Consider the following 27,760-nt stretch of genomic DNA (forward strand, 5'->3'; position numbering starts at 1 on the left):
GCCTGGCGGCGCGGGGCGGGGCCAGCGCGCCTGCGCCTCGGGAGCCGGCGAGACAAAGGGGAGGGCCGCGGCCGGCCCCGCCCCCAGCGCCCCGCCCCGCGCGGCCGGCCGGGCGGGCTTATGGCTCCCGCGCTCCGGCCGCCGCCGCCATGTACCCTGCGGGCCCCTCGGCCGGTCCGGCCCCGCGCCGCGGCCGCCGACCCCCGCCCGGGCGCCCCACGCAGGCGCCGCGGCCTTCCGCACCCGTCCCGGCCCCCGCCGCGCGGCCCCGCGTGGCCGTGAAGATGGCCTTCCGCAAGGCCTACTCCATCAAGGACAAGCTGCAGGCCATCGAGCGCGTCAAGGGCGGCGAGCGACAAGCCAGTGTGTGCCGCGACTTCGGCGTGCCCGGCGGCACGCTGCGCGGCTGGCTCAAGGACGAGCCGAAGCTGCGCTGGTTCTTGGAGCAGCTGGGCGGCGAGGTGGGCACGCAGCGCAAGAAGATGCGGTTGGCCAACGAGGAGGAGATCGACCGCGCCGTGTACTCGTGGTTCCTGGCGCTGCGCCAGCACGGCGTGCCGCTTTCGGGGCCGCTCATCCAGGCGCAGGCCGAGGCCTTCGCGCGCCAGATCTACGGGCCCGAGTGCACTTTCAAGGCCAGCCACGGCTGGTTCTGGCGCTGGCAGAAGCGCCACGGCATCTCCAGCCAGCGCATCTACGGTGAGGCCGAGCCCCCGGCCGCCGGCCCCGCGCCCAGCCCGCCCGTCAAGCAGGAACCCGCGCAACCTCCGGGCGCCGGCCCCCTGCCGGGCCGCGTCCCGGCCCCGCCGCCCCCCGCCGAGGGCGGCTACGGCGACGAGCAGATCTACAACGCCAACGTCACCGGCCTCTATTGGAAGCTGCTTCCGGAGCAGGCTGCGCCACTAGGCGCGGGAGGCTGCGGCCGCCGCTGGCGGGGTGACCGGGTCACGGTGCTGCTGGCCGCTAACTTGACCGGCAGCCACAAACTGAAGCCGCTGGTCATCGGGCAGCTGCCGGACCCGCCCAGCCTGCGCCACCACAACCAGGACAAGTTCCCGGCTTCCTACCGCTACAGCCCAGATGCCTGGCTCAGTCGCCCTCTGCTGCGCGGCTGGTTCTTCGAGGAGTTCGTCCCCGGCGTCAGGCGTTACCTGCGCCGCAGCTGCCTGCAGCAGAAGGCCGTGCTGCTGGTCGCGCACCCACCCTGCCCAAGCCCCGCCACCAGGATGCCCGCCCTGGAGGAAAGTGAGGAGACCCCCAGGTGCTTCCGGCCTGAGCCCCTCGGCCCCCCGGAGGAGCTGCAGACCCCCGATGGGGCTGTTCGCGTGCTGTTTCTGTCCAAGGGCAGCGGTCGAGCACACATCCCTGCCCCTCTGGAGCAGGGTGTGGTGGCCGCCTTCAAGCAGCTGTACAAGCGGGAGCTGCTGCGGCTGGCTGTGTCCTGCGCTGGGGGCTCCCCGCTGGACTTCATGCGAAGTTTCATGCTCAAGGACATGCTCTACCTAGCTGGCCTCTCCTGGGACCTGGTGCAGGCAGGCAGCATCGAGCGCTGCTGGCTGCTGGGCTTGCGGGCCGCCTTCGAGCCCCAGCCAGAGGAATGTGTTGGGCAGGGACAGCCAGCCGGCCAGGCGGAGGAGGCGGCGGAGCACAGCAGAGTGCTGAACGACCTCACGCACCTGGCAGCCCTGGCCTACAAGCGCCTGGCTCCGGAGGAGGTCGCCACGTGGCTGCACCTGGATGACGATGGGTGCCAGCCTGAGGGCTGCCGTGAGGAGGCGAGCCCTGGCCGGCTCCCTGCCCCAGCCCTTTTGTCCCGTCTGCCCCCAGGCAGCCTCCCCTCTCCAGCGAGGGTGGGGAGGGGGCGTCGGCTGTTCCCACCGCTGGGGAGGCCGTTCGAGGTCTCGAGACCGCCCTGCGTTGGCTGGAAGGCCAGGACCCCCGGGAGGTGGGGCCACTGAAACTGGTGCAGCTGCGCTCCCTGATCAGCATGGCCCGGAGGCTGGGTGGCATTGGGCCCTCCCCAGAAGTCCCTGACGACGGGGTATGACCAAGCCAGCCCGAGTGGCCTTTGTTCTGCTGCACCCGGAGGGAGGGGACACAGTCTCCCCTTCTCCTCCCCTCAGTGGCCTGCCCCGTGACCAAGGGGCTCTGGGGATGCCAGCCTGACCAGCCAGGAGGAGCTGTGTGAGTGGAAGGTCATCCTGGGGGCTGGAAGGGAGGCCCCAGTCTTGTGCTCCCCCTGCCTGGGTTAGCACTCCCATAGGGTCTGTGGCCTCGGCTGGGGCCCCTCACACAGGCCTGGCACTCGGGCCACAGCGCCTACCAGAGGGCGGTTCGCTGTGTTCTGCCCCGCCCCTGTGGGGCTGAGGCCTCCACCCTGCCCCGTGGTGGCCAGTCACTTCACTGGACAAGGGCCCCGCATTCCTGTCCACCTGGAGCCCTGGTGCTGCGTGGATCCTGTGCCACAGCCACAGCCACGTGGCGCAGCGGGGAGGCACAGCACTCGGGTTTGTTTTTAGCGCATTAAGTCCATTTTCACAGATAATCTACGAGAGGCAGGGTGGTGTCTCAGTCCCCAGCCCGGGTCCGGTCTCAGAAGATGGCTCCGTGGGCTGGGAAGGGACTGTGCCCGCACCTGGGCCTTCTGAGGTTCTGGTGTGTGTGGGTGTAGATTTCAGCTCCACTCAGATTTTAATTTTCCTTAAGAAAATACATCTCTGAACAGCTCTCTCATCGCATGGGGTTGGTGTGCGGCCAGACTGCAGCCTGGTAACTTGAACAGTGACTCGCCAAGCTCCCCAGACTCCCCCAGCAGCCACAGCCCACTCTGTCCAGCCTGGGCATGGTCCACCCCTGAAAGCAGATCCTGGCAGCACCTATTGGCTGCCCCACTAAGCCTGAACTGCCCCAGTCAAGACAAAAACCACACACGTGCATAAAATATCTCAGGTCTGAAAGCTGAGGAAAGGATGGGGAGAATTTGTGAGCACCGGAAGTGAGCCTTGGCTAGCCAGGCGCAGGGCAGCGCCTCCAGCCTCACCTGCCAAGGCCCATCTGGTGCATCCCCTGTCAGCTCTGGAGCCTGCACACCTACGGGAGCCTTTGGCAGTCTGAGGCTGGCCCTGGGTCTCTAACCCAAACAGCTGGCACAGGGCTTCAGGGACCCAGGGCTGGGAGCCTGCTGGCTGCGGAGAGGCGGCATAGGGTCCAGGTGGGTTCCCCATGCAGCCCAGTGGCCTCAGTAATGGCCCTTCTGCCTGCAGCACTGCTGGCCCCTCTGGCCAAGGTCCTAAGTCTCCCGTCTCACCCTCTGCGGGCTGGGGCAGGGACTGGAGTTGGTCCTGAGATGGGTCTCTCCTGGAGCTGCCTTGTGGCACTGGCCCAGACTTCACTTGTGGAGGAGGCTCTGGTCTTCCCGGGGGGCCCTCAGTGAGTACTCCATAAAGTGAGGCTGGTCCGGCTGGCCTGGGGCTTGAGCTAGTTAGTGCCTGGTGAGTGTGGGTCTGGGGGGCTGTTGGCTTCAGTGGGCTGGTGGCCCCCTCATGAGAGGGCTTATAAAGGTGTCCTGAGTGAAGGCGCTGGTGTCCTGTGTGTGCCACAGGACAGAGGCTAGGCGCACCTGGCCCCCAGGACGGCCCCAGTAACAGGCCATTGTGCCCATCACCGCACAGCCACTGGTTGGCTGTTACCTATCTCTCTGGGCTCAGCTCAGTATGAAGTCATGGGGTGGCCTAGCCAGAGGCTTATGGCAGGAGGCCCCGCAGCTTATCCCTGCAGAATGACTGAAGTGGACCTTAGCTGGTGGCCGCACTTGGCAGCCTGCCCCTCACTGCAGTTACCTGCTGGGCCCGAGTGCTTGAGCCCACAACCTGGTTCGTGATGACCGGAAGCTGAGGTGGTAGGTGGCACCGGGGCCTGGGGTCTTGGTTGTTGCTGCTGGAATTCTTTCAACATTAGTCGTCTGCAAGCCAGAAGCTGTTTCCCTGGAGGATGATGTGTCCTCTGCCTTGGTGTGGGGATGCAGTCAGGGAGGTGTTTGGGGACAAAACCATCGGCTTCCCCTCCTGTTCACTCCTTTTGACTTGTACTCAAGGTGTGAAGGTCACTGCCCTTCCAGGAGGTATGCTTTGGTCCGGGTTAGTGAGAGCTCGCCCCGTGGGCTTGGCAGTGGGCGGGGAAGGGAACACGTTGGGTGAAACGAGCAAGCGCACAGGCTTCATTTGCCTGAGACCACCCAATGTGCGTATTTTGAGGGAAGAGGCCAGGCAGCAGCTACCAGGGGTCCCAGCCTTGCCTGAGGGGGCTGCGTGCTTGGGAGTGGCCACCTAGATGTCCAGGGACCCCCAGCCTGTTGGCCCAATGCAGGTTGGGAGCCCAGGTTGTGGGTAGGGCCATGGGAATTGTTTGGCCCACAGTGAGGGTGGTCAGCCATGACACTTCACTCCAGCAGCATGTCCTTGGGAGGACCGTGGGCTGGTGGGCTGCATGCTCTGAGTGGTTCTTTCACACCCAACCTCGCTGATGGCGGAGCCGACCTGGTCAGGTAGGCCCAGTGCGCTTTATAATAAAGGCTGAAAGTGTCAGCTTCAGACGCATCTCTATTCTAAAGTCTTATTTGTGTAGCTTTGACTCAATGCTTGGATCTAGAACGGTTCATAAGCTGAAAAAGTGGGGAGGGCGTGAAAATGAGGCAGCACCGATGGAAGCTCCTACGCACGTGTCCGGGAAAAGGCACTTCGACCTTGTGCTGTGAGGTGAAGAGATGTGGCCAGCTAATGACTGGGCTGTGACCCTGTTCCCCGCATCCCAAGCTGTCCCTCTTGAAGTGTCCTGTCACAGGCCACCACCATCTGGAGCAAGGCTGCCCCTCCAGCTGGGCTAGGGGCTCACAGAGGCCCCTCATTCAGAGTGGCCACCTTGGTTCCCAAGGATCGTGAGATGTGGCGCTGGGACTCACTGACACATGGCTGAGTGTGAGGTCAGGTTGCAGAGCTTCCAGGTGATGGTGTGGGGAACCCATACCCCACCTCGGACCAAGCCTAGTGTCCTGGCCTTGGCTGAGACGCGCTTCCAGGCACTTGGACTGTAGTTGAAACGTCAGCCACTCCGTACCATGTAACAGCAACTTTAATCCCATTTCACAGATGAATTGGGTGTGGAAATGAATTCAGGGTGACATTCTCACAAGGAGCAGGGCCCAGTCAGACTGATCCAAGGCCAGAACAGGGTGAGGTGGGAGGCGGGAGAGGGGCTGACCTGGGCGGGAGGAGGGCAGTGAGAGGTCCCCGCATGGGGCTTGGGAGCCCTCGGCCGGTCTAGCAATTTCCATTTTTGTAAATCCTCAGCTGGTAGGTGGCAGAGTAGGTAACTGAGGCCAGGCCTCCCGTCACCTCAGGCCTATGGCTGGAAGCCAGGGGAGCTCCAGCCCCTGGGGCCTGTGGAGGGCAGAGAGGCCCAGCGACCCTGGGGGCCGTGCAGAGGACGGCGCTGCTGGCCCCCTCCCCACAGTCCCCACAGCCTCGCTTGGGCCCCAGTTCCCAGCTGGTGGTCTGTCCAGGGACATGCTGGAGAGCCAGGTCCTGCACCAGAAGCCAGAGCATGGGACCCTCGAGGACTCCTGACCAGGAAGGGCCATCAGGACTAGCTCTATCTGCCACTTGCCAGGAGCTTAGGGTCTGGGAGAGGGGCCCACCCTCCCAAGCCTGGGGCCGTTCCTCAACCAGCCTGCTGCTGCCTGGAGCCATCTGCAGTGGGGAGCCCCACCCAGGGACAGGACAGGACAGACGCGGTGGCATAACGCCCCTGGCTTCACTGAGGGGGACTGGGTCTCTGGTGCGGACTTCACGTGTTCCCGTGCCCCAGCCTGACTACAGTGACACAGCCACGAGGGCCTGCCAGGCTGCCAGGGCCGCTGCTCACACCCTCGCCCACCTGGCCAGCGCTGCCAGTGCTCAGGCCTTCAGAGGCCACGTCGCCCTCATGGTGGCCATCGCCACACTGCCTTCTGCCCAGGGTGGGAGGGGACCCCTCAAGTCCTGCCCCCTTGAGTTTCCCCGAGTGGGAGACTGTGCAACGGTGAGGGTCCTGCAGGTCAGAGGACCGCAGTGCTCGGGAAGGGGCTGGGAGGGCAGGACTGGGGTGACCGGGCTGTTCTGGGTACTTAGACTGTGACCCCCATGCTGTGCCTGCCCCCTACTTCCTGCTGAGCTCCTTGGCCCGGCAGGTGGCGGCCTCCACGGCGCTCATGGTGGCTGCCCGAAGCCCGCCCTGCTCCAGGGCGTGGAGCCCGTAGATGGTGGTGCCACTCGGTGTGCACACGTCTGTCCGCAGCTGGGCTGGGTGCTGTCCCTTCTGCAGCAGCATCTTGGCCGTCCCCTGGGAAGGGGGCGTTGGGAGCCAGTGACTTGGGAGAGGCGGGGGGGCCCCTTCTCCAGCTCAGCCCCACTCTGTCCTGTCGTCATGCGTCCCCCGATCTCGGCCTGAGCTTCTTGGGCCCACTGTCTCCCTTCCCACTGCTCCCAGGAGGCACGCAGGCCCATCCCCTTCCACATGCTCCCCTGCGGCCGCCATCACTCACCAGCAGGGTCTGAGCAGCAATGCGGTGGGCCAGGCCGCTGGGCATGCCCATCTTGATGGCACCCTCGGCCAGGGCCTCGGAGAAGGTGCACACCTGTGGGGGCAGTGGTGTCAGCGCCGGCACTCCCCTGCACACAGCACCCAGCCTTGAGAAGGCTCAGGGCCTTCAGGAATAGGGCCCAGAGCACCAACCACCAGTGCAGCACCCAGGCTGAGGCCTGGGCCCAGGAAGGCAGAGCTCGCGGGCAGCTGGGCCTGAGGGCAGGGCAGTCACAGGGACTCGGGAAAGCCCTGCTTTGCAGAGGGACAGCCCGTGGGGGCAGGGACTAGACAACACTTACGAAGGCCACACCGCTGCCGCTGAGGCCAGTGTGGATGTCCACTTGGGCCTCAGGCACCTCCTCACACTGCCCGCAGGCCTCCAGCAAAGTCTGCAGGAACTCAGCCTCGCTGCTCCCGGCATGGCGGCCCCGTGCCATCACCATGGCTCCCTCGTGGACCACGCAGGGTAGGTTGGGTGAGACCCGCAGCACCCGTGCGGTAGGGGGCAGCAGCTGGCCAGAAGGAGGCTGGAGTCAAGGAACTTGTGGGTCAGCCCTGCCAGGCAGGTGCGCACCCAAGTCAGGCCCCCTCCCCAGCTTCCCAGGTACGGCACCAAGAGGAAACCCAACCCTAGTCCCTTAGCCACCTGGCCATCTCTGCAGGATGGCTGAGAGGCTGTCTGCCACCTGTCCCACCCATCCTGGGGCCAGTTTCGGATGGCGAGGGCTGGGAAGCTGAGTCTGGCCAGCAGAGCCCACTCTGGGGTCACAGCCTCATCCTCACAGGCCACTTACCTCCTCCAGGGTGCTCAGAGAGACCCCAGCAGCCAAAGACACCAAGATGTGCTCAGAGGTGACCACGGGGGCCACCTCTGCCAAGACGGCTGGCAGGATGTGGGGCTTGGTGGCAAAGAAGACAAGTGAGCAGGTCTGCAGCACCTCCTGGTTGGAATGAGTGGTCTTGCAGCCCAGAGCCTGCACCAGGAACACCAGGGCCGGGACGGGGTAAGTGGGCATCTTCCCAGACTGCAGCTCTTCCAGCTGGAGCCCACCTGCCTCCCCATGGGTCTCCGTGCATCTCTCCTGTGCCACCCCAACTCCTGACTCATGCAGCCCAGGACTCACCCAGACCACGCGCTCTTGCTCAGGACCAACCCTGAGCCCAACGGACCCCCTGACGTTAGCACCAACATGGGCCCTCTGACCCCAGTAAGTACCCATGGCCATCCCTGCCCATCCCAACATACACATACATGCATGCACATGCATACACACACGTGCACACTCATGCACACACCTTTACTCTGCCCTGGCCCTCCAGACCTTGACTTTCCGTCTAGCCTTTGACCTCCCTTTCCCCAGCACAGTCTCAAAACTTTAGCTACATAAGCAGCACTTCTCTGGCCCCAAGAAGTATCTCAGAGGGACAGGAGCCAAGAGCCACCCTGGGCCCCTGGGGGGCAGCCTCAACTCAAAGAAGCTGGGCCCCGGCTCACCCGGAAATGGCAGAGGTTCCTGTCAGTTGGCGCACTGGCCAGCACATGCTGGGCTTCCACTTTTCCCGAAGAAAGGCAAGACCTGGGGTCAGTGAGGAGGGAGGAAGGAGAGGAGGAGCCGGCCTGGCCTGCCCTTTACTGAAAGCTCTCTCAGGATCGGCCTCACCTGGACCCTCTGGCCCTTGGCTGGCCTGAGGCTCTCCACAAACCCATGTGCTCGCAGGGGTGCCTGATGCAGCCCAGACCAAGCAATCAGATCCATTCAGTTCTAATCAGTAGTCACTGCCACTGCCTGCTGCCGCTGCTGCTGAATCCAGAGGCCCTGCTCAATGCAGGGGCCAGAAGCCTGCCTTGTCTTGTGGGGATGCAGATCCCAGGGACCTCTGCCTCTGGGAACAGAAAGGCTGGGGGGAACAGGGGGATAGGGAGGCCCAATGGGGGCCAAGCTTCCCTGGGAGGGGGTGCATCTGTGCTGGGACGTCAAAGCTGAGGATAAGTGCCCATTTGGTAGCAATCATCTGTTTGTGGAGCATGGGGCTGGGGAGGTCAGACTTCTGTAACGCCTAACGGGAAGGCAGAAGTACACCCCAAACCTGAACCCAGAACTGATTAACCGTGGCAGTGATGTATACCCACTGTGTATCACACAGACACGCACTGCACTCGACGCTGAAGCTGGACGGCGATAGTGCTGTGCGTTACAGGGTTTTAAGACACCTGAGAATTGCAGTCAACTTTTTGTGACTTTAACCCCTCTGGACTTCGATATCTGGCTGAAGGCAGAAAACCAGCCCGATACCTACACGTAAAGGTTTCTAAATTCCATGGAGTAGGATCAAGCCAGCGTTGTCATCCCCTGCTGGAAACCAATGGTTCTCAACTGGAGAAGATCCCCACGCCCCGCAGGTGACTAAGGCAGTGTCTGGAGACTTTTTTTTGGCTGTCACAATTGGTAGGTGCTACTGACATCTAGTGGGGAGAGGCCAGGGAAGCCGCTAAAAACTCTTATGATGTAAAGGATGGAATATCTGGCCCCAAATGTCCTTAGTGCTGAGGTTTAGAAATCCTGTACCATGCCGCCAGGAGTGGAGTTGGCATCCGAATAGAAAAAAGCCTCCGAAGGCAAGCAACCAGACAAAGGACAGAGAGTTGGCATGAGATCCCAGGCTCTAAGGGAGTGCTATGCCAAGCACTGTGTGAACTACATTTCCTAGTAGTCACACGAAACAGGAAGAAACAGCTGAAGCTAAATGTATTACATTTTACTTAATCCAACATAGCCAAAATACTATCCGTTCAATGCATAATCAATATTAAAAACTACTAAAAGATGTTACTTTTCCTTTATAATTCTAAATCTTCCAAATTCGGTGTACATGTTATTCTATACACTCAAAGCACTTCTCAAATCGGACCAGCCACATCTCAAGAACTCTACGACCACTTGCGACTGCTGTGGAGCACCGGCTCTAAGTCTCCCCGCGCACGTCCCTTCCTGCCGTGCTCTCCGGGTGAAGTGAGTCCCGGGGCAGGGTCGGCCCTGGCCCACGCTCGCCCGGCCTCGCTGCACTCTGGGACCCCTGGGCGCACGCCCCAGGCTGCCTGGGCTCCTCCCTCCCCCCGGGACTGCGGGATTCCATCCTTGCGGGCAGGTGAGCTCCGCCCAGGTGAACCCGCCTCTCCCACACCAGACCCGTGTCGGAAGCCCCCTCGCGCCCTACCTGCTCGGATGAGGCCCTGCGCGATGGCCTCCGCCATGCGGCCGGCGCCCACGAAGCCCACGCGCCACGGGTCGGACCCCGCCGCCGCCATCTCGCCGCTGCCCGCCCCAGGCCCCGCGGACCGCCAATGGGCTGCACCGCCCCGCCCCGCCCCGTCCTCGTCCATTGGCTGCCGGGCAGCACGCCCCGCCCCTCCCGCCCGGCCCCGGGCTGGCGCTCTGCGGCTCGCAGCTCTCTGGGGCGGGGCACCGCAAGTGGCAGGGCCGAGGCGCCCCGGATCCTCCCTCGCGGCGGGCAGAAGGCCTGGGTTGCGGTGATGGGGGTGACAGCGAGTCGTGCTGGCTGTCCAGTTCGGGAGGCTACCGATCAGTGGTCGCTTGGCAGCTGAGCTTCCAGGAGGGACATGCGCCCTAACTCTGATGAAAGACCGGTAAACACGGTCCACATTCCGGCCCTGCCAGCCGCACGCTTGCTTCTCTGGGCGAAAGCACCGTACTCAGAGAGCCCGGATCCTCCATTTGGAACCTGGGAGTGGACTCGGGTGGGAAAGACAGGGCACTACCTGGTCAGAGCTTGTGGTCAGATACTCCCCAAGCCGCAGCGGCTCGAGGTGACAGCATAAAATCAGCACTGCCAGTGAAATGTGTGAGCAGGTGTCTGTAGCTTTTTTGTTAAAGAAATTACTCCAGCCAGACCAGATACCGGGTTCCGTGGGCCTCCCAGGAAGCTGAGGGAAGGAGGCAGGCCTTCCCTAGGCCTGGGGCCTCAGCAGAGACCTGGCCCCTCTTGTTGGTTCTGGGAGTGATGGAGTGCTTGACTCTGGGCCGGGGGCCATCTTAAGAGACGGACAGGGGTAGGTGGGGATGTGTGTGGGGTGTGCTTGTAAGTTCTACTTGACACGGGGAAAATAAGGCTTGAGGATCTATTGTTGTGGGGTTTTAAAAAAATAGTTTGCCAAGTTTAAGATTGTATTCTAAGGATTTTTTTCTTTTAAACTCTACTTTGATATTTTCTAAGCTCATCAACGATGAAATTCCCTAATTTCATTCAACATTGCCTCCACTGTGGCCCTACTCTGGGCAGGGATGAGTGCCACATGGCAGCTGACCTGACAGCTGACCCTCAGCCTGAGGACATGCATTGTCTGGGGAGAAAGCCCCTCTATGGTAAATACACACGGGACAACCTAGAGGACACTGAGGACACACAACCACCACTTGTGTCCTGCTAGGTGTGTCCAGGACTCTTCTGTGCCAGGCCTCCTTTCCACTGTTCTCACCTGGCTGATCCAGCTCCACCTCAGGCACCGCCCACCCCCGCCCCCCCGCCCAACCCTGACACAGGCAGAGCCTTCATCAGCAAAGGGCGGACCTGGGGCCTGGAGCTCCAAGTCCCGAGGGGAGAAGGGGCTCCCAGGAGTTTCCGGACAGCGGATGGGCAACCTTGCATAGCAATGTGGGGGTTCAGAGAGAAAGGACCTCAGCTGGAACCTAAAAGGCAGGGAGGCACTGACACGAGAAGGGCACTGGGGCCAGCTGGGGAGGCCCAAGGAATGAACACCTGGGCTTGCCGGAGAGCGAGGAGGTGGTGACGAATGCAGTGAGGGCAGCTGGACTCGGGAACAGAGTTTGGGACTCGTGTGCCTGGAATAGGGAAGACGGCCACCACCACCTGGATGAGTGGTAGGAAGGAATGGACGTGGCAGGCACATCTGGGTAAGAAGAAAGCTGGGAGTCATCGGCACGAAGGTGGCAAAGGGCCCCGGGCAGGAGGGGCCCTGGGGAAAGGCAGGCCTCAGGCCAGGGAAGGTGCCTGGTCCTGGGCAGGCAGTCCATCAGGCACTGGCCTGGGGGGCTTTGGAGCTGGGTACTCCTAGACCCATGGCCCAGCACTGACTGGCTGGCCAGGGTACCTGTCATTCAACCTGTCTGGACTTTGCCCTGCTCAAACAGAATGGGAAGCCCGTGCCACTCGCCTTTCTGCCCACAAGGCCCAGCGGGCACTCCCGGGTGACACCTGTTACTGTCCGTGGGAGAAGGGCAGGTGAGGCCCCATCACCCAGGCCGGGCCCATCTGTCTCTTACAGTCCCAGGAAAGGCTGAGCCACCCACTCACCATCCTCCCCTCAGATCCACCCCACTCTGCCAGATCCAGCCTCTTTCCCCAAAAGCCCTGGGGCTGAAGGGAGCTCAAGGGAGCGCAGGTCATCAGGCCTGCTCATGGCCATGGCCTCAGCAAGAAATGTTCTGCCTATATCCCACTGGCCAACAGTCCACCCCTTCTCACCCCCGAGGCCTGCCTACTTCCTGCCCACACACCTGCCTCTCCATATCTCTGGCTTCCGCCGCCCCAGGGACAGTTGGCCAGCAGCTCTTGGAGGCTGAGCGGTCAACAGGGAGACAGTGGGTCCTGGGGCTGGCCAGGCTCGGGGAGGCAGTGCCTGGTGTGGGGCACAGGGGGCACAGAGCTGCCAGGACCAGGCCTGTGAAATGCACTTTATTGGCTCCCGGGGGTGGGAGAGCAAGATCAGTAGACACGCTCAGAACTCGGGCACTGGCGCCGGGGAGCCAGCTGCCAGGCCTGGCCAGGCCTGGGATCCCTGAGGGTGAACAGGAGTGGTGGCCCTGCTGGACAGCTTCCGGGAGCCACCCTGGCGGAGGCGTGGAACGTGGGCCCACGTCGTGGGCAGTGCCCTGGACTCCTGGCAGGGACTGAGGGTGGTTGCCACTGGGCTCTGTCAGCTGACTGGCCTAAGGGAGGCGGGCGCCGGCCCTGCCATGCTTCACTTCCGGGCCCGCTCGTAGTTGTCGGTGAACCAGGCACAGGTCTCCCTCACGGCTGCAGAGGGCAGGCGAGGGCCAGAGCTGCACCAACCTCCATGGGAGGTAGGGAGGGTGCCGCCCCCAGTGATGTAAGGCAGTCACCCCTGTGTCCTGCGGCCCAGATGAAGGTCTGAAGACCCAAATGGCAAGGCATCCACCCCCAGGTGGCAGTAGAAAGCTGAGGCCCAGGGAGGGGCAGGGGCCTCACCCTGCTTGAAGGGCGTGAACTGGAAGTCCGGTAGGTAGGCCCGCAGCTTGCCGTTACTGGCTGTCTTCTTAAACTGCCCGTCTGACTTGCTCGTATCAAACTGGGGGCCTGGTCAAGGTCAGAGCAGAAGGGCAGCCCCCACCCTCTCCTCCACCTTCCTCTGCCTTTCCCTGGGGAGCTCTGGGACAGAGCAGCATACCAAGCCCCAGCGGCCAGGGTGAGCACCACCATGTGCCAGACCAGACCACAGCCTCTGGCAGGGAGGGGAGGCCCCCAGTGCCCACTAGATATGCCAAAGGATACGGTGATGCCCCCGTGGAAGTCCATGGCCTCCACCACAGCCTCGGCTGCCTCCTGAATGGAAACCTCGTCCTCCTCGCCCACTGTGGGGAGAGAGGGGTCCCGGACGGGGTCAGGCTCCCTCTGCCTGGCCCCTGCCACCCCTCCCCCAGAACGTCCCACAGATGCGGTGGGGTGGGGCTGCAGGATGCCCACCTGACAAGATGATGGGCTCCACCTCACTGTACTCCCGCAGGACCCAGATAAAGAGCCGGGCCAGGTCCTGGCATCAGACAGGCAGGGTTAAAGGCCACCAGTGACGGCCAAACGAGACCACAGGGTACCTCTCCTGCGCATACCTGTCCAATGGGGGCATAGGGCAGGCCCCACTAGGGCCAGGGGCTCCTCCCTTTGGGCAGTCCTCAGCCAGCTCTGCCCCAATGGCCGAGTCCTTTCTCCCACTGAGTTCAGAGCTGCACCCAAAACTTCCATGGGGCCAGGCGCCTACAGGGGCTCAGACCCTCCCCACAGCCAGCATGGCAGGCCCAGGGAGACACTGTGGGGACAACCGTGCACCCTCCTGCACGAACCAGGGAGTAGATGAACTGCCTCCGAGGCCTCCCTGTGCCCCACACCGTCAGGGCTGAGCCGCTGCCTGTGGATTCAGGGAGGGCGGGTGTCAGGGCTGGCTGTGCCAGCCACCACACTCCTCCCAGCTGAGACCCAGGAACCCCAAGAGGACCGTGACCTGGTCGGTGCTGGGCGGCAGGCACTCACTCTTGGCCAAGTGCACCTTGTGGATGAGGCCCGGCAGCACGTGGCCGTCCTCAATATTGAAGTTGTCGTGGGGCCCGAAGACATTGGTGGGAATGACCGCGGTGAAGGTGCAGCCGTGCTGCTGGAAGTAGGCCCTGCAGAGGCACCGCGTGTTCTCTGGCCCTCGCCCTGGGACCACCCACCCGCCCCTCCCTGGCTTATTAGCCGGAGGCTGGCAAGCGAGGGAGATGAGGGCGGGGAGGCCCACCGGGTACCCGCAGGGCCCCACCCACCCGGGGACACGCGGCCCTCTTCCCCCACTCCTGGCTGGCCCCAGGTGGACAGGTGGAGGACCTGTTCTGCACGTCAATCATCCGCTTGGCGTAGGCATAGCCAAAGTTGCTGCTGTGCGGGGGCCCGTTGTGGATCTGGCGGAGCAGAGAAAACCTATGCTTCTAGGCCCCGCCCCAGCCCAGGCCCCGCCCCCAGCCGGCCTCCCCTCTCACCATGGTCTCATCGATAGGGTAGCTGGTCTTGTCAGGGAAAATGCACGTGGACAGGCAGGAGACCACCTTGCAGGCTCCCACTTCGAAGGCGGAATGCAGGACGTTGTCGTTGATGTGCATGTTTTTCCTCTTGATGGGGGGGGGCGGTCAGTGACGGGTTCAGGCCTTCCAGGCAAGACCCCAGCCCTTACCTGCTCCCTCAGCAGAAGCGAGACATACCCTGGCCCTCCGACCTCGGCAGTACCTGAGCCTCCTTGTCCTAACTGCTTCCCCAGGGCAGGATGGAGTCTTTGCTTGCCCCCCTGTCCTATTACACCCATAGCTGGCAGAACCCTTCTGGGGCTGTAGGAGGGTCTGGCCCTGCCTTCCCAGGGTCCCGGAGGAGGGCTGCACCCCTCAGCTCAAGGCTGGGCCCCATCCACACGGGCTGCTGAGGGAGGAATAGAGCTCGCGTGATCTGGCCCTGAGGTAGAAGGGGCCCCTCCAGCCACCAGCCCCACAGGTGCCTAGGAGCAGTGAAGCCTTGGGCCAGCCCCACACTCCTGGGGCCCCACCTCTCCTTCTGGAAATTGGATATGAGACGGCCAGGGCATTTGGACTGGTCTGGGGAGAAGGGAGAGGTGGCAGTTAGGCAGCCTGCTGGGAAGGCTGTGGCTGAGACAAGGTGGGCCCAGGGTGACAGGGGCCCCCAGGGCAGAATCCGGTCTGAGCCTCTGCCACCCCAGTGCCTGATGCAGGGCCAAACCATGCCAAGGCCAGCTGCCTGGAGACGGTGCAGCAGTGCAGCCTGCGGAACCCCAATCTCCTCCTGCCCCCCACCACGGGGCACACAGCGCAGACCCAGCACCCAGTTCACACCTCTGTACCCTGGAGCGCGTGCTGGGACTCGCTTAGTGCAGCGGGACCAGAGAGATCCTGGGAGCAGGCCGGAGTGGAGACAGGGAGCAGCCCCAAGCCACACAGAACACTGACTCCTCTCAGCTCCCCGAACCCACCAGTCGGGTCATATTAGGTCAAATGTCCCAGGTCCGCCTGTACGCCCCTCTTCCTACAGATCAAGTGTGGGTCATTGGGGGCCCCCATCAGGCTGTGCCTAGCCCTGACCCCCAGGGACTTCCTGGGGCCAGAACATGAACGTGGGAAGCTGGCCAGGAAGTTCCCAGAGCCCAGCTCCTGGCTGCAGCACTCGTTTGGGCCCCTCACTTACCCAGAAGTCCAAATTGTATTTGATATTCCGGAACAGGCCTCCCACCATCGCGGCAAGATGGATGATGTGTGTGGGCCGAACCTTTTCAAACAGGGCTCGGGTCTGTGCAGCGTCCCTGGAAGGAGCCGGGCCATCAGGGGTCCCCTGAAGGCCTGAGGGAACTAGCACCCTGGGACTGAGGTACTGGGGACAGAAACTGGACAGGGCTGATGGCGGATAGACTGCCAAAGGGAAAGTGGCCAGTTCAGGCACCGGCCGCTGTGAGGGCGCTGGCTTCCAGGAAGAGATGGGAGGGTGTTTGCCTAGGAGCAGAACTGCACCCACCCAGGCCACACCAGCCATCTGGTGCGGAGGGTGCAGACATGAGGCCACCAAGCTCAAGGACAGGCCTGGTTCGGAGCTCTGTCTGAAGCGGCCTATGGGGGCGCTCTAGGAATGGGCCCACTCACGTGAGGTCGGCGTCCTTGGAGGAGACAAACACCCATTCCTCTCCGGGCAGCCTGGCCCCATCTGCTACCACCTTCTGGATGGCTCTGCCCACCAGCCCAGAGCCCCCTGTCACCAGGATCCGCACGGACCCCCGGGGCTCACCCATGTCAGCTGCACCTGTAGGGCCAAAGGGCGAGGCTGAGGCCATCGTGCTCCCAACATCATCAACTCCCCTGAGATGCCCCTGCTTGGGGTCACTGCCCTTGGCCCTGGGCCCCACAACTGTTCAAGGGCTGGCACAGGGCTCTCTGGGGCAACTGGCACAGGATGATGCGCTTCGGGAGGAGAGACGCCCACTGGGGACCAGAGAGACCCAGCTGGACCGAATCATCCTCTCCTCCCAGCCCCATTCCTCAGGGAGCCTTCTGCCTAGAACCACGCGGGGGCCTCCGGGCTACCACCAGCCAGGAGAGCCTGTGCAGGTTCCACCCTGTAGGCCCAACACAGACCCCCACTGGGCTGAGACAGGGAGCACTGGCTCCCCTTGGGCTGACACGATGGGAGGCAGATAACTTTGGCGCTGGGGGCTCCCGGCTAAAGCCTGTGTGTTACAGACGAGGAACCGGCGGCCGCCTGGTCGCTGAAAGCCTTTGCCGGCCCAGTTCCTCCTGGGTAGGTCGTGCTTCTGGCTCAGAACTGGAGGGACCTCAGGTGCACCACCACCCTCGAGAACCCTATCCTAGGGGGTGGAAATTTGCTTGGGCCCCTACAGGACGCCTCTGACCCCGCTGCAGGATCCCGCGTCCAGCCCCGACCAGAGGGGCCCTGTCCAGACATCTGCTGCTCGCGACCGCGACCGCGACCGCACAGGCCTGTGGGGAAGACCCCACAGCGGCCAAGCCCCCTAACACGCCCCCATCACTCCTCAGGCCCAGGGCTACCTCCATGCCCGCGGGTCCGCTCCCACACCCACCGGCTCTTCCCACGACCCCGAGGTCCCAGCACCCCTCAGCGCTCTGTCACAGTTCCCAGGGCCTGGCCCCGGCTCGCCAGGCCGCGCCCTCGGGAGTTCCCTAGGTAGCCAGAGCCGTCTCACCAGCGCCCTACCCCACCCGCCCCCTACTCCACCTGCCAGGCAGCTGAGGACCTGCAGCCAGCGATGGCTAAATCCCCCAGCCGCGCGCAGAGGTCGAGCGGAAGGGGCGGGGCCAGGCGGAGAGGCGGGGCCCTCCCACGGCATTCTGGGACGTGGATCGTCGCGAGGCGCCCGGGCGGTGCTGGGAAGTGGAGTCCGGGGCTGCGCGGCATCATGGGGGCCGCTCCTGGGGCGGTACCCGCAACCGCCTTAACCCAGCCGAGGTGCTCCCAGCACCCTGCTGGAGAGCGTGGGGAAATGCGAGAGCAGGGGCCGCGCAGCCAGAAGCTCCGCAGCCTGAGTTAGGAGGCGCGGTAGTTACCGCCCGGCGGGCGCTCTGCTGGCTGGGCTCAACCTGGGCCTCGATGGACTCGTGCTCTGCCGCCCGCAGGCCGGGTGGTGGCCGGCTACGGGTTTCCAGGAGGGAGAAGGCCAAGCAGAGCTGCAGCCCCCTTACACTGTCGCCTCCCCGCGGTACCCTGGCCAAAGGCAGCCCCCAGCCGGACTCCAGGTAGCGCCTATACTGCTCCCCAGACCGACCGAGCACCTGCAAAGGACGCGGTTGCAGAGAGAGTGGAGAATTGGGGGCCGGCTTAGTAATCAGCACACCAGGGAGGGAGGGCTTTCCTCAACAGGGGAATACCAGCTCAGGTGCCGAGGCTCAGAGGCATGGAATAACTGCACAGCCACAGGGCCAGTGGGTGGCAGAGCTGACAGGAACTGGTCTGTAGATGCCAGGAGTGGGGAAGCGCTCTTCTCGGTCAGTCTCTGTGGTCTCTCCAGGCCTCTACTCAGTCATCTTCATCCTCGAGGCCTTGACTATTCATGTAGCTGGTGAATTGTTGTGCCCAGATGTCCTGCCGTCACATCTCAAACTCCTTCCCTTGCACCCTTCTTTGAATGGCCGTGCCATCTCCCTACGACCAGGCCTGCCTTGCCCTCCCTGGGTCACCTTGCTTGTTGGGGAAGAAAGGCAAGGCCTCACTGCTCAGAGCGCTGTCCCCCGCCTACCTGGGAGGCTGGTGACAGGCCTGCCCAGGCCTTCCTGGATCCCAAGTGACAATTCATGGCTTCTATCTAAATCAAGTATTTAAAAGCAACGAACTAAGTTAACAAACTGATAAATAAAATGTGCTCTTTCCTCCTACTGTCAAAATAATATAAATGGAGCCGCTTTAAAATGGAGCCAGAGCTGCCATGCCAGAGGAACTGCCTTGTATGTCTCGTCCCTCAAATCTTTGGAATGTTGAAATGGACCGGGGCCTAAAGCAACTTTGTGTCCCCCATGAACTATTTGCAAAGATAACAAGAAAGTAGATATTGTGACTACTGGACTGAGGACAACCTACGGGCCTGAAAATTAAACATTGTTTAGAATTAACATCCCTATTTCACGTTATCTGCACTGATAGAGATGCCTCCCTTCTTCTGATGTAACTGTCCGCCCCCCCTTCTAGTAAACACCCCTCACCTTTGTCTCTTAATCAGAACATTTGGCTTTCTGCCTGAATCAGTGCTTCTTGAATAGCGATTCTTATTGATCTCAAATAAATGCTTGTTGCCACTCACTTTGAAAGGCCTTTTTTGTTTTTAGGTTAACAAGACCTTGACAACAACTTATTATGATAAGTATATTCCATAATTATAAAAATTTTAAAGCTCCATAAAACTATGGTTTTTATGACTGGAAGTTAGCAAAATATCGGAGATGACTACATTTAATTATCGCATGTCTAGATGTTCTGGTGACGTGCTGGCAGGATTGGTTAATAAAGTTAACCATAATTCCCGAATCTTTATATATCCATCCCATACAATTTAGTTGTCCTCATTTTAGCAAAATTACTATGTGGTTATAATAAAAATTTAATTTGGATCCTACACAACCTTTGGCCCATGGTGACCAGAATAGTCTAAGGAAAAAAAAAAAATAGGCTCAGGACATCACCTGATTTCACATTGCCTTCAGGGCAAGACCGGAGAAGAGGGTGGCATTGCGGTAGCCTTAGTCACAAGTTGACCAGGTGGCACAGGGAGGGGGTGCACCCAGATTGCCAGCGCCACTGTTACTGTGTGGCACCGGATCCTAGGAAGCACCAAAACCCAAAACTGAGGCACTTTTACAAAAAGAAAAAGGGAGGGGATGGATGTGGAAGAAGCTAAAACCAGAGATGTCCATTCCAGCCCACCCCCTGTCCACCTGATACCCACGTAAAGCACATGCCCATAAAGCCTTTCCAAACTTCCTCTGAGCCCTTCCCAACATAACGCAATGATTACACACCTGTTCCTCCCCTAAGGAAGGTATTCCGATGTGTTTTCCTTCATTGCCTCCTGTTTCACATCTAGTATTTCCGTGTCATGTCTTTTCCTTTATTTCTGGCAACATTCCACCATATCTTTGCATCTTATGAACTTAATGTTGACTTTATTGCCACTACACCCTACCGTGAGCACCGGGCGCGCGATCGACACATAAGACCGGGAGCTGGGCTGGCGCAAAGCGGCCCCAGCGGGAAAAGTCAAGGGGCGCCGGCCAAGACTGGTCGCTAGTTGTGGACGCAGCGTGGGCCGGACTGCGGGGCAGGAACTGCGGCGGTCGCAAAGCTCACGAGCCAGCCCGACCTACTGCCCGGATCAAGCAGGCGCCCAAGGCGGAGCAGGGGCGGTTCGGGAGCTGAGTCCGAGGCTGCAGGCCCCACGACCCGACAGGTCCAGCGCGCAGTGGGCGGGACCCTGCCGAGGCCCCGCTTGGCTCTTCCGCGCTTTGTCTCCACAGGCCACGCCCAGGTGCCTCGCCCCCGGCTTGGGTCTCCAGCCTCTCTCCTGTACCCTTCAGTCCCCATTAGGGCTGCTCCACGGACGGGCCCCATCCGCCTTGGCTACTTGCCGTGGCTCACCTAGGAAGCTCGCTGAAGGCACAGACCAGTGGTCTGAGTATTTGGTTCCGCGAGTCTGGGTAGACTCGGGAATGAACAGGTTCCCCTGGAGACTGTCGAAAGCGGGTTTAGGAACCCTGTCCCGGGCGCTCCTGTTCCTAGGACAGTCTTCACCCCTTTTACAGCCTGGGCAGTGCTGCGCCCCTATCGCAGAGGACCTCGAGTCACACACTCACGAGTGCCTCTGTCCCTCAGGATTTGGGCTCGGCGCTGGCACAGCGCCAACCACAAACCTTCCTGGCATCTGGATCAGTCATTTTTCCTTTTTCTTTCTTTTTATAAGAAACTCCAGTGACCATTTACGCTGGGGAACAAGCCACGCTCAGGGCTTCCGGAGCGCAGAGGTTACAGATCCGCTCAGCATCTGGGACCAGGGTGCGACCCACCGCCGCCCCTCGACCAGCGCTCACCCGGCCGGAAGTCCAAACCACCGAGAGGCCGGCCGGCCCTGGCGCGCCTAGAGCGGCGCCGGAAGTTCCCCGGGAGGGGCCTCGGGCTGACTTCCGGCCGCGGCGTGCCGGCGGCGGTGCGGGCTTTGTCGGCGGGCCTGCGGGGCGGGCTGCCGGGGCTCGGCGTGCGGGGCGCGCGCCGTCTTCTCGCCGCTGGGCGCCGGGTGAGTGGCGCGTTCCGGGCCGCGGGCGAGGGCGGAAGGGCCCTCCTGGCGGGCGGGCGAGCTGAATGCGGCCTGCCCCGCACGGGTTCCGCGAAGCCTGGGCCTTGGGGATCTGGCGTCCCGGCAGCCGTCACGACCGACCCGCGGGGCTGCAGTCCGGCCCGTGGCCCGCAGCTTCTCTCTCAGGAAGGACACGTGGGTAAATCCCGGTTTGAGGGGCCACCCTTCCAACCGCAGAGCCTCTAGCTTCAGCATCTGTGTCGCAGTTCTCCAGCCCGCTACTCTCCGCGGTGGCCTGGGCCTGGGCGTGGGGGTGAGGGGGCAGGCGCGGGTAGCTCTGGGTTCGGCTCTAAGCTGGCCTCCTTTCTCCAGATCCTGGGGGGGGGCTCTCCAAACGACGCTGGGAAAGTGGCCCGGGCCTCGAGCCCCCCGATGCTAGAGGAGATGCAGAGCCGCACCTGCCCTGGCGGGAATAGAGGTGGCCAGGAAGATGTGACGGACAGGATGTCGTCCCACCCTTGGGCCTGGAGGACGATCGTGGGTGGGGAGAGGGGGTTTGGCTGCGCTGACCTGGCTTTTTCCTGAGGGTCCCTTTCCCGAGATGTCTGCATAATCCCAGCGGCAGCCTCTCCGATGTTGGGAGCATTTCACCTCCTCACCCGCTGGCTACATAGTGGTGTGGGATCCTCAGGGCCTGAGATCTACTTCCCGAGAGTGTTAGCTGGAGACCGGCTTTGAACTCGAGCAGATTGTGGGCAGCACTCACGCTGTCGTGGTCCCGCAGCACTTCCTTCCTCTGAGGTCCAGTCCCAGTGAGCGAGAGCAATAAACGTCTTTTGCCCACTTGGGACCTGAGAGATGCCAATCTGACCATGGCTCCAGGTGATACCTTGCTCCTGTCCACAGAGGCGGGACTTTAGTTCCTATTGTAGATGTAACCTTGTCACAGTATCTTCTCCCCCTTTTTAAAAAGTAAAATTACCGGGGTTGTATTGTGGTTAATAAGATCATACAGGTTTTAAGTGTACAGTTCAATAATACATCATCTGTATATTGCATTGTGTGTTCACCACCCAAAGTCATATTTCCTCCTGTCACCATATATCTGACCCCCTTTACCCTGTCTACCTCCCTGCTCTCCCTCCTAATACCGGCCATACCCACAGTGCCCTCCTATGGGAGATAACGGTGAGAAGTTGGGAGGGATCGCTCTATTTTTTCACAAGCCTACACACATGGCTCCAGTCTCTCCTGGGGCGATGGCGAGGGGTCCGTCACTCCTGGAAGGGTCTTGGGGACGATAGCTGAGAAGGCCCAGGCGACACCCGCGGGCTGGCAGGGAAAGGGTGGTCAGGGCAGCAGCTGAACTGGAACAGGGCAGTGCCATTGGCACAGTTCAAGGAGCTGCCGGGCACGCCCAGTGCCCCTCGGGTCAGGGAGGAAGGCGTTGGTGTCCTCGGGAGCAGAAACCAAATGGCCATGGGCCACGGAGGAGACGGCACTCTCACTGGTATGGCCTTCGGGAGGTCCCCTCCCTGAACCCCACGGACAGTTGTGAGGAGAACATAAAACAAGAAGCACACAGCAGGTACTCGGTTCCCTTCAGAGCCGCAGCGGCAGGGACACAGGTCAGTGACAGTGGCAGCCACAGGCACGCACAGGGGACAGATTCGCAGGGGAGTCTGGTCCGTGCCTCACTCGGGCCCGCTCCTCTTGTTATTCTCAAGGCGGAAGCTTGGCAAACCCTCCTGCTCCCTCGCGTTAGGCCGCAAGCAACAGACAGGGCGTCTGGCCGACCTCCGGCCCAGGCCGTGTGCCCCTTACCCGTGTGGGTGTGGGAACGGTCCCAGTGCAGCGTCTGGCTCCCCTCGGCCACCCCAGGGCCACCCGGCAGCACACAGGCCCCCGCCCCCAGTTGAGCTCCCGCTTTGCTTCCGGCACCGAGGGTGGCCCATCTCAGCGTCAGCGGTGTTTAGACAATTTCAGGTTACATTTGATCCAGCCAATTCTATGTGTTATAACGGGGTGGACCGCGTTAGCCTGGTGTGTTGTGGAACCAGAAGTCGGGTGTATTTTTACTTCCTTTTGTTCATTTCATTCAGGTTTCTTTAAATGAAAGAGTATCAATTTAATTTTTCTTGAATTCACAGAAGAAAAAGGAGCTAAGCATAAACTGAAAGATTGATGATTTTCAGATAAATGCTTATTCAAGGCAAGGTATTTTTGATTCCGAAAACTTTCTAAAGTTAAAAAAACTATGAAAACATTAAGCGGCATACACATTTTTAAAGCTATGTTCTTGTAAGCAGATGCAGCTGTTTTCAGGTTGTATAACAGTGATTTTTAACTTTTTTAATGTAAAGGTAATTTTAAACATAAAAATCAGAACACATCACTGACTTCCAAAACACAAAAGCTAACGTCTTACCTCCCATTTTTTAATTAAGAAAAATCACAGCTTAAAATACAAGGTTACTTTTGTAATTCTAATCACAGCTCATCTAAGCAAAATATCCTGTAAAAGTGACAGATCACACTTGGGAGGGGAACACATCTTTCACAGTGGGAAATGGGCAGTGGAGGCCAACGTGCACATGAGCCTTAACTCGGCCACGTACTGAGTGACCTTGGGTAGGTGACTCTCAGGCTGCTTCATCATCTGTGAAATAAAGAAGGAACGTCTGCCTCCTGCGGTTGGGAGGGGCGCACAAGACGGCGCAGGTCTGGTACACCTGGTTCGGGCTCGGGTTGTGCAGGTGAATAGCACCCCCACCTGTGCTTGAACCAGTGAGGCGTGCGAAGCAGGAAAGGCTCCCTTTCCCCTGGTCACGGGCTGGGGCGACAGTGGTGTCCTCAGGCTGAGTGCCGGTTAGATGGACTCGTGCCTGCTCATACGCGGTGCAGGATGGCTGCAGCCTCTCCTTGGGGGGCTGCCCCCGAACACCCGAGGCTGGGAGGAGCAGATGGACCCTGCACCCTTGTGCAGGAGGCTGGCTGCTGCACACCTGGCTCTTCTCCCCTTCCATTCATTCGGCTAACCCCGCACCCCTTTGGAGAGGAGAAGGGGTCGAGTAAGTGGGCAGGGTCCTCAGCAGACACCCCTCCTCGGGACATGGGCGGCACAGGGGCAAATGCTCCGCCAGTGCCCGGTCTGTAGTAGGGATTCAGTGAGGAGCTGTGACGGTGACACCATTCAAAGCACTCATACACCCATGTGACGAACGAGTGCCAGGATATGAATGGGGCACTGTTGCAGGTGGCGGGGCGTCGTGTGCTCCCCATCTTTACTGAGAATCGTGTGTGTACATGAGTAAATGTGAAATCGGTTTTGTCCCAGGAAAGATCTGGATGAATGTGTTTCCACAGCTCACAGCATCTACCTGCTGAATTGCTGGAGATTTTCGTTGCCTCTAGCTTACATTTCTTTATCATTTGGAATATTTTTACAACATGTATCTTATGTTTTTAATTGCTAAGAATTAAAAAGAGATAAAAGTAAAGCAGAACCAGACATGAGACAGGAGTGTGGTCCTGGTTTTATAAGATATCGGTGCAGAGAAAGGAGTGACAACCCTTGGTCGTTCGGTGAGTTCACGGCAACTTTTTTCTTTAAAGTTTTTCTCAACTAGCATAATTGACCCTAATATCTTGAAAAATAGTTAAAAGTAATTCTTATAAGTGGGAGAAAGGTTTTTTTAAACCAAGTTAGCGGGCCTTCGACTCAAAAGCGTTTTCGGTGAATGCCACCAGGCAGTGGTCATACGTTGTGTCACCTGAGTCACAGAGCCACAGCGAGTAGGCTGCTGCTCCCGGAAGCTGTGTCACCAGACTAGTGGGCAAAGTCACAGACTGCGCTCAGCTCCGGTTTTGCCCAAGAGCGGTGTACGCGTGCCAGCCCCTGTCCTGCACAGCTGATAGGCTGTCCGCGAGCATAATGCGGGTGTCGCTTCTGGTTGCTGTAATAGAGTCAAAAATGGGATTTTCAACAAGAAACCTGATTTCCTATATTCCTTCTCATAGGCGAGTGGTGGCTCTGCCTCATCCACATGTCCCGTGGGGTGGGAGACAGGCGGGGTGCACACATCTATTGTCTCACTGCTGGACCTCGGTCACAGGGTCACACCCAGCTCCACGGGACTCTAGGAAATTAGTCGCACATGGGTGGCCATGTGCTCACGGAAGTTTCAGGTGGGATTGCTGTCATGCAGGGACGCAGGATGCTGCTCAGTCTTCATTCTCTGCCGCAGTTTACCCCAGTGGCCACCCTTCGTCCCACCCCAAGCCATAGTTACTACCTCTGCCCAGAGCCAGGCTCTCTGGTGGCGTGTGGCTGTCTTCAGCAGGCACCAATGCAGCTTCACTCGGTCACGCTCTAAACTCAGACAGGTCCCGGCCTCCCTGTGTGCGGTCTCCACCACCCAGCGAACGAGCTGGGTAACCGGGAGGCCGCAGAGACGCGCCCACAGGTCGCTGCCACAGTGGTTCCCTGTTGATGCGCAGGCGTGTCCTGACAGGTGGCTGCTAAAGCGAAGCAGCGCTGGGACCTGTGACCCAGCAGCCGCATTGCTTGAATGCAGCCAGCAGGAGCAGGGGCCTCCGTGTAGCACAAGGTGGGTGGGGGCCATCGGGGCAGCCTTCACAGCCCCAGACTGCAGCAGCTCAGGTGTGCGGGACCGAGGGTGTGATGAGGCACGATGTGTCCACACAGGGCGGTGCTGGGCCCGGTGGCAGAGTGGACACCCTTGGGCCTGCTGGTCAGTGTTTGCAGACACCTTTGGGCAATGAAAACCTTCTGGAATTAGAGAGGTGATGGTTCCCTGACCTTAGGGATGTTCTAAAAAATACCGAATCATGCACTCTAAGATGGTGCTACGGTCCGTGAATTGTATTCCACCAAAGCTGGGCAGAGGTTGAAAAGGAGCTGACAAAAGGGAGTATACTGTGTGACAGTGTGTAAATAAATGTAAAAACGGGCGGGTGCACCTGCAGTAGGAGAGACGTCCCCTGGGAGGGGTCCCTCCGGCGCCAGGTGTGTTCTGCAGGGCCGCGGGCTGGTCGTCTCACGTGCACACCTGCAACTTCTTGTTCAGTAGGAAGCAGCGCAGTAGGATGCGCTGTGTGGCCATGGGGCACGTGTCACCTGCCACAGCGCCCCCCCTGCCTAGCTCTGCCCGGAGGCACGTACTCATGCCCGGTGGCCACGTTGGAAACGGGTTTTGAGGACGTGGTTCATAGTGTAGCGGTGAGCATGTCTGCTTTACACGCAGAAGGTCCTGGGTTTTCGCCCCAGTGGAGCCACGGGCCCTGGTCTGTGGTCACGCCACCCCGAACAAGCCCGATGTCTGATCCCGGAAGCTAAGCAGAGTCGGGCCTGGTTAGAACTTGGATGGGAGACCACCTAGGAAGACCAGGTGCTGCAGGCGTAAATAATAATAATAAATAATTATTAAAAAAAAAAAGCAATGGGTTTGGAGGGCATGCCTGTGTGGGGCTGCAGCAGCCCGTCTCTCCTGCCGCTGGGGGTGGGGGCGAGAAGGGATTGTGGGGTGGCATCGGGGATGCAGCCTCCTGGGTGGGGGCCCCACTGGGGTGAGCTCTCAGCTGGTGCACCCGGAAGGGAGCAGGCCTAGCAGCACAGCTAGGGCCAGGACGACGTTTTGGAGTAGCCACCCAGAGGCCCAGGCACGCTGGCTTCCTGTCTCTGGCCACGCTTTGGCCCAGGTGAGGTGGCCCTGCGTGACGCTGGCTCCTGAGGGGCACACGCCTGCCAGCTGTGTGGAGGCTGGCGACGTTCTCCAGGTGGGCAGACCTCGTCACGCGAGCCCTTGGAAAGCAGGGTCTTGTGCCAAGGGTCGCAGAGGAAACGCCAGAGAGGGGAGGCCGTGGGTTTGCATGGAAGGCGCAGGTGGCCCTGGGAACCGACAGCCAGCAAGGAACCGGATCGAGTGTGGAGACAGGCTTTCCCAGAGCGTGCAGGCGAGGCCTCGTCCCAGTGACACGTGCGTGAGCCTGAGCAGGGCCCCAGTCCTGCTGCGCTGGACTCCTGGCCCACAGTGCTGAGGCGACAGGTGTGCAGCTTTCTGCTGCTGGACTTGTGAATTGTCATGCAGCGGGGGCTGGATAAGTGCAAGTGGGCCTCCCGGGTGGGGGTGCACCTTGGGGTAGGTGGGCTCCTGCCCCGAGGCAGTGCCCAGGGCGAGAACTCCAGAGCTGGACGGAGGGCATCAGGCTGAAGCGGCGGGTTGGGCGCGGCACCCGGTGACGGCGTAAGGCTAACCACTGGCCGGACAGGCTTTCCCGAAGGAGCAGACTGAGTGACGCAGACCAGGCGACCGCCAGGCCCCAGAGCCCCCTGCGTCCCCGCTGGTCATTACCTTCTCCCTGGAGCCGTCACTGTGGCCTGGCTTTTACACTTCACGTGAATGGAATCGCGCAGCGTGAACTCGTGCTGGCCTCCTTTTGCTCAGTGGCACCTTAGTGAGACGCTGTGTTGTCATGTGTGGCAGTTCTGCTGTCTGTTGATCCCTTGTGGGAACACCTGCCACTGTGCCCGCCCCCACCGATGGCCGTTTTGGGGTTGTGCACTGGGCTGCGCAGGGCAGGCTCGTGGTGCTGTGGACGAGAGCAGCGGGTTTTGACCTCTGCCTGGATTGAGGACAGCTCAGCCCGTGTCACAGGGCGGGTTGGTAAACGTGGCGGGAGAAAGTGGACCTTTTGTCATCGGCTGAGAGGGAAGAGGGACTGTTGCACATTTGAGGAGAGAAGGGAGGGCGGGGAATGGGCTCGTGGAGTTGGGCAGTGCAGGGGCTGCCGCGGGCGAGGCGTCTGAGTGGAGAGCTCGGCAGTGATGCTGGATCCGGCCCGACGCGTTTCCCACGCGAGGCGGGAGCGGGAGCAGAGGGCAGAGGCTTGGGGTTGACAACCCAGAATGGACAGGGCGCCACTGGCCGCGGGGTCTGAGCTGGGCGGGGAGGCGGAGGGGCCTGAAGGGCCGGGGACAGTGTGGGGCGGTGGGGCGGAGCGGAGCCCGGG

At 60.8% G+C, this 27,760-nt stretch overlaps 4 protein-coding genes across 10 annotated transcripts in view; 2 read left to right on the top strand and 2 right to left on the bottom strand.

Annotated features, from left to right (window-relative positions):
• The first annotated feature begins 134 nt into the window (after nucleotides 1-134).
• Nucleotides 135-2,733, top strand: TIGD5 (tigger transposable element derived 5). Its single transcript, XM_039845988.1, is given in 2 exon segments — nucleotides 135-1,796; nucleotides 1,799-2,733. Coding segments are annotated over 2 exon segments (1,896 nt in total). The 5' UTR covers nucleotides 135-149; the 3' UTR covers nucleotides 2,048-2,733.
• Nucleotides 2,734-5,109: 2,376 nt separating this feature from the next.
• On the bottom strand, nucleotides 5,110-9,957 carry PYCR3 (pyrroline-5-carboxylate reductase 3). 2 transcript variants are annotated; one of them, XM_039845997.1, is made up of 6 exons: nucleotides 9,835-9,957; nucleotides 8,114-8,178; nucleotides 7,413-7,592; nucleotides 6,918-7,130; nucleotides 6,578-6,670; nucleotides 5,110-6,375 (listed from the first exon to the last, which is right to left on the bottom strand). In XM_039845997.1, exons 1-6 carry the CDS (start codon nucleotides 9,923-9,925, stop codon nucleotides 6,193-6,195), a joined length of 825 nt encoding a protein of 274 aa, XP_039701931.1. In that variant the 5' UTR covers nucleotides 9,926-9,957; the 3' UTR covers nucleotides 5,110-6,192. The 2 variants fall into 2 exon arrangements, with proteins under 2 accessions (XP_039701931.1, XP_039701929.1); XM_039845995.1 differs by having other exon boundaries at nucleotides 6,918-7,145.
• A 2,357-nt stretch (nucleotides 9,958-12,314) lies between these two features.
• On the bottom strand, nucleotides 12,315-17,302 carry GFUS (GDP-L-fucose synthase). Of its 4 annotated transcripts, none has more exons than XM_039845999.1 (11): nucleotides 17,189-17,302; nucleotides 16,062-16,218; nucleotides 15,613-15,727; nucleotides 14,406-14,534; nucleotides 14,254-14,327; nucleotides 13,921-14,054; nucleotides 13,734-13,798; nucleotides 13,360-13,426; nucleotides 13,168-13,247; nucleotides 12,865-12,964; nucleotides 12,315-12,672 (listed from the first exon to the last, which is right to left on the bottom strand). In XM_039845999.1, exons 2-11 carry the CDS (start codon nucleotides 16,205-16,207, stop codon nucleotides 12,617-12,619), a joined length of 966 nt encoding a protein of 321 aa, XP_039701933.1. In that variant the 5' UTR covers nucleotides 16,208-16,218; nucleotides 17,189-17,302; the 3' UTR covers nucleotides 12,315-12,616. The 4 variants fall into 4 exon arrangements, 3 of the variants coding, with proteins under 3 accessions (XP_039701933.1, XP_039701932.1, XP_039701934.1); XM_039845998.1 differs by having other exon boundaries at nucleotides 17,170-17,296; XM_039846000.1 differs by lacking the exon at nucleotides 17,189-17,302 and adding an exon at nucleotides 17,015-17,128.
• A 3,283-nt stretch (nucleotides 17,303-20,585) lies between these two features.
• Nucleotides 20,586-27,760, top strand: part of ZNF623 (zinc finger protein 623) — a 10,962-nt gene continuing 3,787 nt past the window's right edge. The window contains exon 1 of one of the 3 annotated variants that reach the window (XM_039846001.1): nucleotides 20,586-20,728. The gene's annotated coding sequence lies outside the window, so the exon portion shown is untranslated. The other 2 variants (XM_039846003.1, XM_039846002.1) reach the window with 2 other exon arrangements.

Source organism: Pteropus medius, unplaced genomic scaffold (genome assembly GCF_902729225.1).
Source record: "Pteropus medius unplaced genomic scaffold, Ma_sr-lr_union100, whole genome shotgun sequence".
Lineage (NCBI taxonomy): Eukaryota > Metazoa > Chordata > Mammalia > Chiroptera > Pteropodidae > Pteropus > Pteropus medius.

Coding starts and splice junctions, on each gene's coding strand:
- PYCR3 (XM_039845995.1), bottom strand. CDS start 9,925: ATGGCGGCGGCGGGGTCCGACCCGTGGCGCGTGGGCTTCGTGGGCGCC. Junction 7,146..7,412: donor CTCTGAGCACCCTGGAGGAG/GTAAGTGGCCTG, acceptor CCTTGACTCCAG/CCTCCTTCTGGCCAGCTGCT. Junction 6,671..6,917: donor GCGGCAGCGGTGTGGCCTTC/GTAAGTGTTGTC, acceptor CTGCCCCCACAG/GTGTGCACCTTCTCCGAGGC.
- GFUS (XM_039845998.1), bottom strand. CDS start 17,281: ATGCCGTGGGAGGGCCCCGCCTCTCCGCCTGGCCCCGCCCCTTCCGCT. Junction 14,328..14,405: donor ACCCTATCGATGAGACCATG/GTGAGAGGGGAG, acceptor CTGCTCCGCCAG/ATCCACAACGGGCCCCCGCA. Junction 12,965..13,167: donor ACTTCCACGGGGGCATCACC/GTATCCTTTGGC, acceptor CCAGGCCCCCAG/TTTGATACGAGCAAGTCAGA.